General features: G+C 39.3%; 1 protein-coding gene across 10 annotated transcripts in view; it reads right to left on the bottom strand.

Annotated features, from left to right (window-relative positions):
* The window catches only part of CD200 (CD200 molecule), a 31,619-nt gene extending 22,034 nt beyond the window's left edge, over nt 1-9,585 (bottom strand). For 2 of the 10 annotated variants that reach the window (XM_023213106.2, XM_023213072.2), the window contains exons 1-2: nt 9,333-9,585; nt 1,324-1,405 (exon numbers count right to left, since the gene is read on the bottom strand). Coding sequence is in view for 4 of the 10 variants with exons in the window: in XM_023213072.2 (XP_023068840.1) it covers nt 1,324-1,405; nt 9,333-9,344 (94 nt within the window). In the remaining 6 variants the exon portion in view is untranslated. The remainder of the gene's footprint in view (nt 1-1,323; nt 1,406-9,332) is intronic. The other 8 variants (XM_023213089.3, XM_023213079.2, XM_023213101.2 and 5 more) reach the window with 5 other exon arrangements.
* Nucleotides 9,586-13,703: the final 4,118 nt, after the last annotated feature.

The following is a 13,703-nucleotide window of genomic DNA, read 5'->3' as shown; positions in this document are numbered from 1 at the left end:
GAAGGAAGGAAGGAAGGAAGGAAGGAAGGAAGGAAGGAAGGAAGGAAGGAAGGAGACAGTTCTCAGAGAAACATATTTAATTCTAGCAACATTTAATAGAAAAGAAGAGATATTGAAAAATGAATACATTTACTTCCAAACCTCCTACCCTCCCTTTCAAATATCTCAGTGAATTAATAAAGATAAAGACACTAACTAATAAATGTTACACAAAATGTAAACTTGATCAAAAGCATCCAAACTTGTTTTTAAAGACTGATAATATGGATAAAATGTTGCCAAGTATAAGTAGAAAAAAAAAAGAAGACTGAGCAAACAAACAACTCCCCAACAATATCAGGGAATGAAAGATGGGTATAACAAATACAGGCTGGACCCCTGAGTATTGCATAATTCAAAACTAAATGATGTGTACTCTTGGAAGATATGAAAAGTTCTGGGAAACTATCTGTTGCTAGGATTGAGGTTTCTTCAAAGTTTGTTGAGATTTTGCAGACCAGAGATTTGAAGAAATTATTACTTTTAGAAGGCAGAGTGAAAGGGGACTCAAAGCTACAGTTCAACTCTTAGATGAGTTCTTTTTCTTTTTGATTATGGAAGAAATCATTTAGAGGAAGTTCACAATTCTTTGCTACTTCTATGGAATCTAATTTAGATTCCTCTGGTCAGTTGATAAGTCCTGTGATGAACGTTGTGGACCAGAGTTGGAGATGGGCATGAAGCCCACCTGATCTTCACCAGCATCACCAGCATCACCCACATCTGCGGAGGCTGATGCTGAGCAACATCACACTGCAAGTGATGAAAAGGCCAGTCATAAAGTGAGTGTGGTCTCCCGAGGAACCGAGGAGGAAGAGCTAGGAACTTTGGTAGATAAATAGATGGCACAGCCAAATTTGTTATACAACAGGTAATATGAGCCTATATAACTTCTATATTTCATTGTTTTCTACATTTTTCTGTCAAAAGGTAACACACCCAATTTTAAGGTTTACTGCCAGATTACTTTCCAAAAAGATTGAATTCAAGCATTCCTATATCTCTAAAAACACTTTTTTGTAATTCAGTTCAGTAAGTGGAAAATGACATTTTAAAATAGAGGATCTTTTTCATAAGTCTGTTTCATCTACTATGGAAATGGCTTCTAAATATCAAAGTGTGCTTCGACATTGAAAACAAAAATGTGGAAAGCAGAAAGATTACATGTTTAAATAATTCATGCAGACAAATGGAACCAGCACAGTACAAACAATAGTGGCTAAATGTCTTCACCCCAGAAATTGTGTCTGCTGGGCTCCAAGCAGGGGAACTGAGCTTCTTTACCTTGTGCTGCGCACAGCACCACTGCTGCCATGCCCCAAACCAGGCTGTAGGTAGACAGATGACAGAAGGGCATCCTGATCACCTGAAGACAGAAAGCAAAGTACAGAAATGGGGGTTTGGATTCGGACAAAGCCAAGGAAGCTTCAAGCTAATCGCTATTTCAGGGAATGGTGTAGCTAAGTTTTTACCCCCCAGAGAACTTTGGTATTGTGGGAGCAGAACTAGAGGTTATAAATGGAGGAAATAACAAAGCATGCTCAAGATATGAGGAGGGAAAAGCAGCAGCGTGGCTCCAACACAATAGCAATCCCTGGCAATTTGGGGCCTTGCTCCTAAAGCCACCATTATCAAGAGCAAGGTCTCAAAGACATAGGATCACTTACAAACTGCCTTAAATAAATACAGAAAATGCTGAGAATACAAATGTTTGATAGCGTCCACTTCCCAAAAAATCCACAGCTGTTAATATTTAAAATGTAACTCAGCAAGTAACCACTTTTCAGGAACATTATTTGACTGCCTTGAATTTTGTTGAGGTTGATTTTAATTCTGCAAGTCTTATACATAAACTGCATGTTTTAAAAACCAGCACTGGCTTTAATTTTTTCCTTCATTGCCTTATGTTCCTGTGTCTGGGCAGAAATCCTTGACCTTCTTACAAATCATGAGAGTATTTAAGAGAATGTTATTCTGGGCATCACCCTTCTATAAAACGGTAAGTCAGGATAGAGGCAGTTGAACTTTTCTCTGCAATAGTGCCATGGATCCTTTCATTTGGCCTGTATGTATGCTCATACTAAGGGGCAAAGGCAAGAAATGTAACTTTTTCCTATATTTCTATTTTTCATAATAGAAATGAGTAAAAAATATAACTTTTATCTGTTTTTAACTGAACTTTATTTTTATTTCATGTTACTATTCCAACTAGAGGTAAGAATTTACTTCCAATCAATGTCGCATAATCTCTGTCAATTCATTCTCTCACCACCACAACACCTCATAATTGTCCCAATCTCCAGCATTGCATCTACATTCCTGGGGGTTCACAAAATGCCAAGCTATAAGACAGGACTACTTACTAATCACTAATTACAACTGTCTATTATGCTAGCATTTGCTAAAATGGCTGTGTTCCCCTCAAGTCATCACTGTCATTAGTTTGTGCAATTATTGCTCACAAGATGAGCTGGTGCTCGCTCATCTTCTTCCAGGCTGTCCCTGGGTTCCCCTTGTGCTGGATGAAAGGAAATTCTACAAGGCTTTCTGCCTAAATTCCCATTGAACATGTTTTACTGTTCACTTGCCATGATGGACAAGCATGCTGCTTCCTACAGTCTCTTTAGGGGACTGTGAGACACAGGTATTATTTTTTTCTTGGATCTCAACAACTACTTGCAGTTTCTATTTTCCAGTGTCCTGAACTTCCCTTGTCTGGGGCCTGGGCCCAGGGCCTTATTTTGGGAATGCAAACTGGTATCTGAGCATAGACATCAATCAGTCCCATTTTGCTGTCCCAGCCTAGAAAATATTTATCTCCCTGAACCAGAAAAGCTGGTTCCTCCATCATGCTGCGTTCATCCAATCAACCCTTTCTAGCATGAACATTATATCCTTGGTCTTTTAGCATTTAGTGATTTGAAACTGGAATGCCAAGACTCTTGGTATTGCAAAATTTTGGCTTTTGAAACTAAAATTTATTTTCTGCTTAGTATTCCTCCTGTAAGGCAATGGATGCTTAACTGTCTGATTTGAAAGACCAGAGGACAAAAATAAAGTACTGGAATAAAAAACCACACTAGATGATACATTAAAATAATACTCCAACTTATATTTTGCATAAGGTTACTAAACCACTAATACTAACATTTATTGAACATTTATTATGTACTAGACACTGTTCTTAGCACTTGAGACAAAGTATTTCATCCAATATTTCATATAAATCTACATAGGAAGCACTATTATTATCATCATTTTCAAAATAAAGAATATGAGGCAGAGAGAAGTTAAGTAACTTGCCCAAGGTCACACAGCTATGAAGTGACAGAGAAGGGGTTTAAGCCCAGGCAGTCTGGTTTCAGAGTTCATAACCATAATTACCACACCATCTTGCCTCCCCTATGTATAAAGTTTTGTTGGTTTAAAAATTTTGACATGGCTGGGCGCGGTGGCTCACACCTGTAATGCCAGCACTTTCGGAGGTCAAGGCAGGTGGATCATGAGGTCAGGAGATGGAGACCATCCTGGCTAACACACTGAAACCCCGTCTCTACTAAAAATACAAAAAAGTAGCCGGGTGTGGTGGCGGGTGCCTGTAGTCCCAGCTACTCAGGAGTCTGAGGCAGGAGAATGGCGTGAACCCAGGAGGTGGAGGTTGCAGTGAGCAGAGATCACGCTACTGCACTTCACTTCAGCCTGAGCAACAAAGTGAGACTCCGTCTCAAAAAAAAAAAAAAAAAAAAAAAAAAAAAAAAAAATTGACACATCATCACAAAAGTACATTGTTATTGCTGTGACAAAATCATTGTTGTGATGAATGACCAAAGATATTCACACAGCAGTCCCTGCTTCATTGCCCTGCAACAACATGTTAAATTCAATTTTGAAGCTGTATTTAAAAAGCATTTAAACAGGTGTCCACAGAGCCAAGGAATCTCTGAAAGCCTTTGAGTCATTGTCTAGAAGCTCTGCTAGTAATAAAGCATGACCCCATCTGTCATTACCTGCAGCTCAGCACCTACAAACATGCTACCCAATCTCATGTCACTGTACTTTCCATCTTGCACTCCAAGCTCCATTTCACCATTCTTTCAATTACTTGAAAATACCAAGCTATTTCCTACATTAGTTCTTTTATCTTTTCTTCTAAGATGCTGTCAGTTGAATAAAAAAATGAACGAATGATGAATAATTAAATTTATGAATAACATCAAATTAATCATCATTTTACCGAAAAACAGCTACTCTTTTGGACTTTTATCTCCCAGGCACTCAAGTCATCCAGGATGCTTCATTTTTTCCCCTACTTAGAGATGTCATTAGTCACTATGCACATTAGATTCTCGCATGTGAAGTGTCTGTTCCTTACCACCCTACTCTCAGCTCATAACACTGGGTGTTTTGTGCAGTAGTCTTGTCTTCTATTGGAACTGAACTTTTGCCAGTGTAGTTGGCCCACTGTATCTGTGGGTTGTGTATCCATGGATTCAGGGTAACCACAGATGAAAAATATATTTTTTAAAAAAGCATCTGCACTGAACATATACAGATTCTTGTCATTATTGCCTAAATAATACAGCATAAGAACTATTTATATAGAATCTATATTGTATTAGGAATTATAAATAATTAAGAGATGAGTTTATAAATATGGGAAGATATGCATAGGTTATATGCAAATATTACAGCATTTCATATACGGGACTTGCACCATCCACCAACTGGTATCTGTGAGGGTCTTGGAACAAAGCCCCCATGGATTCCAAGGGACAACTGTACTTCTTTCATTTATTCTATTATTAATCATCTCTATTGAGTCTGACTTCATGCCAGGCACTATGGTAGGTGCTTTGGAGACAATGGTGGATAAGGCAGATATAGTCCCTAACTTAGTTTACTATCCAGCTAATGTATTTACACACTATCAACAGATTAATTTTCCTTAAATTCCTCTTTGCACAAGATGCCATCCTCTTCTACAGCTCCTAGCTATCTAGAGAAAATTGTTCAAAGTTCTTAGCCTATTTTCATTCTTGCAATTTCATTTCCATTGCCTTCCTATGCATCCGCTCCCTGCCAGCTAGCCTTTTCTACTTCTAAATGCACCACGCAATTTCCCGCCTTGGTATTTTTGCTTGAGCCATTCCTCCTACATGAAATGTCTTCCCCCCACTAGTGTTTATGTAAGGTCTTACTTTTATGAGCCTGATTACAGTCATCTTGCTATACAGATCCTCCTCTTCTGAAGCACTTTCTGTTTAGGTCTTTTGGAACTTTTAGTGCTCCAAAAAAATTCATGCCTCTTCCTCCAGGGCCAAAGGGGTCCTATCTCCCTTTGTCCCCCACGCCACAGCTTCCAGATCTTGTCTGAACACACCCATCTGCTTTCCAGTTTGAGAGAAGACAACTACGTCCCAAATATACCCACCATATACCCCACACCCTGAGACGCTATTTCCAGCATGCTCACTACCTGCCAACACCCCTCACCTGCCGCCACTCTCCCAGCTATCAATCTTTCATTCTCTCTTGTCAGTGAAAAAAAAATATAATACTAAAGCAGACTTGACAATTTTGAAACTACTATTCTTTCTCAGACTGAGTTAAATTCCTGAGGTTGGGACATTGGCTGCTTGCTTCACTAGAAGCAGTCTCTTATTTGGCTCTGTGTATTCTTTCATGGTATTTAGCAGTATGCTCACAATCTTCCATAAAGGAGTAGTGTCTGTGCGCCTGTCTCATTGGCCCCAAGAACCTCAATATCTACTGAATCCTGTTGCCTTAGTGGGATGTCCTGACCACTTTTTCCTTAATAAACCCATCATGGGCATCCCTTTCTCAACTTATGTGTTCTTATCGGCTCCTGGTTAGCCCCATCTGTTGCTACTATAATTTGAAGCTTATTTCTAGACTATTGGACCATAATCACTTAAATGATCTTGCTTTAGAGTCAAGATGATTGTTAAAGGGTGGTATTCCACCTGTGGGAATCCCATCCCCTCATTCTCAGTGTTTGCCTTAACTAAGCCCTGTTTTTGCCATTCCTTTTAGATTCAATGACTTCCCTGCTGGAATTCATTTTCCTTATCACTCCAAGCTGTGTCTTTCTGTTTGCCTTTCAATTTCTCTGGGATTTTTATTGTCTTCTGATAGCCTTCTTCCTGTGGGCTTAGGAGCAGCGGGTGGGGGAACAGAGCTCTCAAGGATCTAAATATCTCCTTCTTTACCTACCACAAGGATTTCTCTTCCTTTTCCTGTCCAACAGGCGCCACTCAATTCTAATATCCTCCTACTCAATGGATTTGTTAATTTTAATTCTGGTCAATCATGCCCTTTTCTTTCCTTATGAAACAGCCATGACCTAAACTTAATGAGGGAAATTTCAAAAGGAAGTACCAAACCAATTCCAAATAACAGGTGTTTCACAAACATTAATCTTATATAATAAGCTTCATTTTTCCTCTAGCAAGAGAAGTTACTAACCAAGTCCCTTCATGGGTAGGGGTAGAAAATTACCTGGTAATCATTAATGGTGGTCTTTCCTAGGAGTGGAGCTATAGGGAGAGGGCCCTCAATTGTCCTGGTCAGGGTCTGTGGTTGGAGATCAATCAGACGATAAAAATTGGAGCCAATATTGTCTCAGCTCTCTTGGGGACAACTTGTACCCTGGAGGTGCTTGTGTGTGTTGAGCACCAGAGCTGTCATCGTCTGGGTGAAGAGCCAGCATCATGTTAGGGACTGGCATGCTGGAAAAGGGTTCTTCTTCAGCACTCACTCTAATTGCCAGAGACAGGGAGTCTCCATCACTATCGTGTTCCTGTGATGGATCTTTCAGGATAAATGTCTTGGAAGGAATGATGTTTCACCTCCCCATGGCCTATCCCAAGTGCCACCACACACCTGAGTGTCTTCTTGTCTTCAGCTAGAGAGAACCAGTCACTTAGACTCTCATCCTAGACCCCATGCAGTGGCATCATAGTACACAGTGATACTGATCTTTGTGATGTAAGTTGCTTTTTCTTTACATCTCTAAGGCTACAGAGAATTCAAGATTATATCATCTGAAGGTGCCATTAGGACAAATTATTCTTCGCGGATATATTTTATTATTCGATACCCAAGCATACCATAAGCATGCTATGCCTTCCTTGTGACTTCTCTTCCTGTCTTCACAGGTCTAAGACTAATAACATAGTTACTGCTCTTTGAGAAATCCAAGATGATTCAGCTGCCTGAACACATACTCACAGTCTACAAAGACCTGCTCACCCTGCGCATTCACTGCTCTGGGCATTATACTCACAAAGGCTTTGGTTTGAAGTGAGCAGAGATAACTCGACAATTTTCTCAGTATTACTGAGACTGTTCCATCCTATGTAATTATCTAGGAAAGTCAGAAAAAATCAGGCCAAATGTTTCCCCAGGCTCCATTGCCAGTGCCCACCCAACATATTTTGTTTTATTTTCAGCTAAGGCAATGGTGGAGACAGATACTGGCATTCCATTTCTACGTGATATTTTTTTCAACCATTAGGCTTCTCTCTGACGTAGAAATCCAGGCTCCAGCAGAGGCCATGATGAAGAATGCAGAATGCACAAGCTCTCATAGAGAAAAATCTCTGTTTTAGGACAAGAGAGAAAGCGATACATACCAAACCACATATCGTGGACTGGGAGCCAGCAATGTTAAGAAACAAAAACACAGTGATTGAGGCAAAGGAAATCAGAAGGAAAGCCTTACTCTTAAATAGATACGTATTTTTATTTTACAGTTTTTTTTTCCTCGAGTTCATGCAGAATAACTGAAAAGATGACCAATCTGAAAACAACAGTATTTATATATTTACAGGGAGGTGACCTGGGCTAAAATAAATACTACATTTGTGAGCAAAACAAATCATTTTACCTCTCTGAGACTCCGGAAGAGTAACAGTACCAAGCTAATGGTTAAAAAGACTAAATGAAGCAGTATATAAAGCTCCTAGAATACTGCCAGTACAAATAAGCACTAAATAAATGTTGTTCTTATCTCAGAGTTATTATGAGAATTAGGCAATTAAAGCACTTCGTATAGAGCCTAGGTTATAGTAAATGCCAATACGTGTTAGATAGCCAAAAAATATTAATTGATCAAATAATATAGGGGGAACTACAGTCCTGAAAACGAAGAAGCCCACTTATAACCCTTGCCATGCAGTCCAGGGTTCACAAAAACCTGGGTCTTACCAGACAGCTGCCCATCTGGCAGCTACATTACCCCATTCATGCCTCTTCCTCAGCAAGTTTCTACGTCCAAATCCACATGACCGCACATGTAGTCACAAGGACTTGGAAATATTAGCCTTTCTGCCTGTTTATGTGTAAAACCAGGTAATAATTCATTTTTAGAAGGATAATTATAAAGAAGATTAACAGCATCTAGCTTGCAGTAGAGCGTAGCTCACAGACCACCATTCTCCTTTGTTAAGAAAGACAGTGAAATCATTGGCTATGTGGTCTTGCCAACAAACCATACATGAAAAAATTGTCTTGAGGCATTCATTGTATTTGGATTTTTATACCAATACCATTGTATTTGGATTTCATATACCAGTAGGGTATATGAAAACCTTCTCCGTTTTTTGTCTTGTAAGCTGGTTCCGAATAAACAAAATGTCTGTTTCTCTAGATACCCGGGGTTAACCCTTCAAAGCATCATGATCACAGAGCAGCATTTCAGCTCTCTCAAGTGTAGCTTCAGCTTTAACGGATCCTTCATGGCTTCCCCCAGGCAAGGGCTAGGAGGGAGAAAGGGGCTAACAAAGAGACGCTGGAGCTCTCCCGCGAGCCTGAAAATCTGTATCTCCGCCACGGCTTTTGGTGCCAACATGGAATCAATACAGCATTTCTCATTCCCTTTTGGAGGCATTTTAAAATAGGCTGTGCCTCCCCAGCTTTGGGAGCTGGAGCCAGTGAGCCGAGCCGAGCCTGCCCGGAGGATGCGCCAGCCTCGCCAGCGCGGATCAAGCGCCCCCGGAGCCCCGGCCTGGTGCATCTATTTTTCAGGGAATTGGAATGGAGAATCCGGACGCCAGCAGCGGGCTGTAAACCACCCTTTGAGGCAAAATCCGCTACTCAGCAAGGTAAAGCGCTTAGAGAAAAGCGCTGCCATCAACACCACTGATAAAGTCGCCGGACCGGATTGTGGCGAGAGCCGAAGCTCCGCGTCTACCACTCGCCCCCCGCCCCAGGGCCACCGGCTCGACATCGCCCACCCTGAGCCCTCCTTCCCAAGCCCGGGTCCCGCTCACCAGCCTCTCCATCCTCGCTCCTGGAGGCGCACGCGAGGTGGCTGACTGCGGATGTGCGCCTGGAGCTCTGCTTGGGAGGCGGGAGGAGCGTCACCTGTGCCCCCGCCGCACCTCCCGCCCCTTCCTCCTCCACTCTTCTTTCCCTTTCCCCCAGGCTCTCACAGGAGCGGAGGCTGAATTAAGTGGTTTGTATTCAGCGTTGCCTGTTTTCACACATTTTTCGCTTTTCAAAGGTGACCACTGGGGAAACTGAGAAAGTGTTTGGAAAAAAAAAAAAAAATTTCCTGTTACCTGGACTGAGAAAGGAAATGAGGTGGGAGGTTGTGAGATCAATTGTTGAACTGTTAGCTCTTGATGTAGTGGCAAAGGATTCAAGCTGAATTTAACCAATGGACTTTCTTTTCTTTTTTTTTAAAGAAAAAACTTCATTTATTATTTTTAAATCCAGATTCAAATTATATATTTAAGCAATCAATTCCGTAATGATTTCACCTTTCGTGATGTGATCAATTCCTTGGTGAAGAGTTTCCTTCTACTTGCATTAATGATGAGGATTCTTTTTTATCTTCTCCTTCTCCTTCTCCTTCTTCTTCTTCTTCTTCCAGAGTTCTTGGCTCTTAAAAAAAAAAAAAAAAAAGGACAAAGAAAGCATCAAATCTTTCAAAAAAGGGACAAAAAGCTTCACCTCCTGAAGCCTTTTGTTTTACTACTACCACCCTCTCATAAGGAGCTGGGACAAAGCTTTGGGGTTTTGTTTTTGCTTCCTTTTACAGACAAAGTCTCCCTCTGTTGTCCAAGCTGGAATGCAGTGGTGTGCGATCATAACTCACTCCTGGGCTCAAGGGATCCTCTCACTTCAGCCTCTAAGGAGCTAGAATGATAGATGTGCAGCCACTATGCCCAGTTTTTGTTTTTTTTTTCCAGACATGGGGTCTTGTGTTGCCCAGGCTGGCCTGAAATTCCTAGTCTCAGATGATCCTTCTGCCTCCACCTCCCAAAGCAGTGGGATTACAGGCATGAACCACCGCACCTGACCTATTCTCCTACTTCTAACACCATAGACTAGGCTCACCTGATTTTGAATTTTATATGAATGGCATCATAGCATATGTCTTCACTTGTGTCTGGGTTTTTTACTCAACAGTAGATTTTAAAAATCCATCCATGTTATTGCCTGTAGTGTGGCTTATTCATTCTCATTGATGTATAGTATCCTATTCTATAAATACTGTATATTACAATTTATTTATCCTTCTATTAATGAACATTTCTTTGTTTTTCAAATTGGAGGCATTTTTCACAGTGTTGCTATAAACATTCTTATACATGTCTTTTCATAAGCATATGTACGTCATTCTATTACATGTATTTTTCCCATATATTTTCCTATCACTTTATTTTTTAACCTTCCTCTATTAGAGAAATATTAACTGCACACTTGGAAAAAAACTTCTCCCACCTTGGTCTCCCAAAGTACTGGGATTACAGATGTGAGTCACTGCACCCAGACTTAACCTATTTGTGTGTTTTAATTATTGATATAATAGGACTTTTAAATTGTTTATATTTCATTTTAGTATATTTTCTTCTGTCTTATCTTTTATTAGGCTAAATATTCTTTTGCTACATTAAGAGTTATATTTTATAGGCCGGGCGCGGTGGCTCAAGCCTGTAATCCCAGCACTTTGGGAGGACGAGACGGGCGGATCACGAGGTCAGGAGATGGAGACCATCCTGGCTAACACGGTGAAACCCCGTCTCTACTAAAAAAATACAAAAAACTAGCCGGGCGAGGTGGCGGGCGCCTGTAGTCCCAGCTACTCGGGAGGCTGAGGCAGGAGAATGGCGTAAACCCTGGAGGCGGAGCTTGCAGTGAGCTGAGATCCGGCCACTGTACTCCAGCCTGGGCGACAGAGCAAGACTCCGTCTCCAAAAAAAAAAAAAAAGAGTTATATTTTATTATTCTGCTGTTTTCTCCTAACTTACTAAGGGCAATACATATGTATTTTTTAAATCAATTTCTTAAATTTCCCAACACATACACCTTAGCATAATTCTCCTCACCTCTCGTTATCTTATTTTCTAATTTTTTTAAGTAAACTCTTACATTTATTATTTTAAAATCCAGATTCAAATTATTTTTTAAAAATACAGATTCAAATTATGTAGTTAAGCAATCAATTTCATAATGGTTGAGGCCAGGAGTTCAAGATCATACTGGGCAACATAGTGAGACCCCTGTCTCTACCAAAAAATAAAAATAAATTACCTGGACATGGTGGCACATGCCTGTAGTCTCAGCTAATCAGGAGGCTGAGATGGGAGGACTGCTTAAGCTCAGGAGGTTGAGGCTGAAGCGAGCCATGATCGAGACACTGCACTCTAGAAAAAAAAAACCCAAAAGCTTAAAAACAACATTTTTAGGTTAAAAGAGACTTGGGACACAGAAAGGTGAACAAAAGGGGAAAAACTCCCAGCCATAATGAAACATAAACATTGTATTAAAGAAATTTGCTTACATAATTTAAAATTATTGGACAGATTTAAAGGAGCACTTAGAATTAATATATCACCTTAACTATATCAGACGTCAATATTGAGCAAAAGAAGTAAACAAGGAACTCAACAAAACGAGAAGGAGAATATAATAAAACTAAAGGCAGAAATCAATAAAAAGGAACACAAATAGAATACATATAAATTTTTTTCTAGAGATTAATTGATCAAACTGGTGGCATGTAACACTCAGAAAATTACTTCTTTTTTTTTTTTTTTTTTGAGATGGAGTCTCGCTCTGTCGCCCAGGCTGGAGTACAGTGGCCGGATCTCAGCTCACTGCAACCTCCGCCTCCTGGGTTTACGCCATTCTCCTGCCTCAGCCTCCCGAGTAGCTGGGACTACAGGCGCCCACCACCTCGCCCGGCTAGTTTTTTTGTATTTTTTTAGTAGAGACGGGGTTTCACTGTGTTAGCCAGGATGGTCTCGATCTCCTGACCTCGTGATCCGCCCGTCTCGGCCTCCCAAAGTGCTGGGATTACAGGCTTGAGCCACCGCGCCCGGCCAGAAAATTACTTCTGTAATACTCAGAAAATTATTTCTGTAATACAGAGTAACAATATAGAATGAAAAGGGAAAACTAATACTGATGCAACAAATAGCAAAATTAACAAAACAATACTGTGAACAGTCATATGAAAACTTATACAAAATGAATAAATTTCTGAAAGTGGCAAATTGGCCACAAAACTTTAAAAATTAAATAGGCCAATAACTTAGTAAGCAAATAAATCCAAATCAAAGACTTGCTTTGCTAAATAAATAAATAAATAACAGACCTACAGGATTGTTGAGGAATAGATCTATCTTATTCATGTCCAAAAGGGAGAACTATAAAATTACTGAGATCTTTCTTTGAGGCTAGTGTTATTTTAATTTTAAAGCCAGGAAAGGATAATAGAAGAAAATAAAATTATAGCCTTCTTTTACTTATAAATATAAAGCAGAACAATTTCCAAAATGGCTTAACATTAGAAAACTGTCAATATAATTTATCATATTAGTAAATTGCTATGAAAAATTCATGATTATCTCAACAAGTACCAATAAATTATTTCTTAAGTTCAACAACATATTTATCATAAAATCAAAGAAGATAGGAATAAGAAAATATTTCCTAACCTTGACAATATGCTTAGCGATCAAACTGCAGCAAATATCATATTTAACTGTAAGGAAATTTTAGACATGGTCTTTTAAATCGGAAACAAGAAAAAGATAACTGCTATTGCAGGTATTAAATATAAAAAGAGGTGTCGATTGGAAAGAAAGAAGCAAAACTGTCATTAGTTGTAAGAAAGATAATCAACTTCATGAAAAACAATCAAAATCAACAGAAAAACTTAAATACAGAGTTTAGCACAGTTTCCAAATATTGGTTAACTTAAAAACTCTGAAAATGTTCCTAAACAACTAATAACCAGCTAGAAATGTATTTAAATATCATTAATTATAGTAAACAAATTAAAAGTACCTAAGAATTAACCTAGCAAAAATTGCACTTACATTGAGAAAATTGCAAAACCTTCCTAAAAGACATTTAGAAAGACTTGAATAAATGGATAATATATTTATGGCTGAAGGAAATTTCACTATAAAGACATCAGTGCCCCAAACTCAAACTTATTAACAATTTATAGTTTGACTTAACATTGTTAAATCCATCCACTTTTTATCCATAAAAAGTGGACTTTTGGTTTTCCCTTAAAGACTTCTGTTCCCCTAATGGTATAACTGAAAAATGTAACAGACTGATGCCAAACAGGGAGAAGTAATCAATATCTAGTATGTAAAGAATTTAAGATATAAAAAATT

Source organism: Piliocolobus tephrosceles, chromosome 2, assembly GCF_002776525.5.
Source record: "Piliocolobus tephrosceles isolate RC106 chromosome 2, ASM277652v3, whole genome shotgun sequence".
Taxonomy (NCBI): domain Eukaryota; kingdom Metazoa; phylum Chordata; class Mammalia; order Primates; family Cercopithecidae; genus Piliocolobus; species Piliocolobus tephrosceles.
The sequence above is the reverse complement of the archived record's forward strand: the minus strand, read 5'-3'. Positions and strand labels throughout refer to the sequence as shown.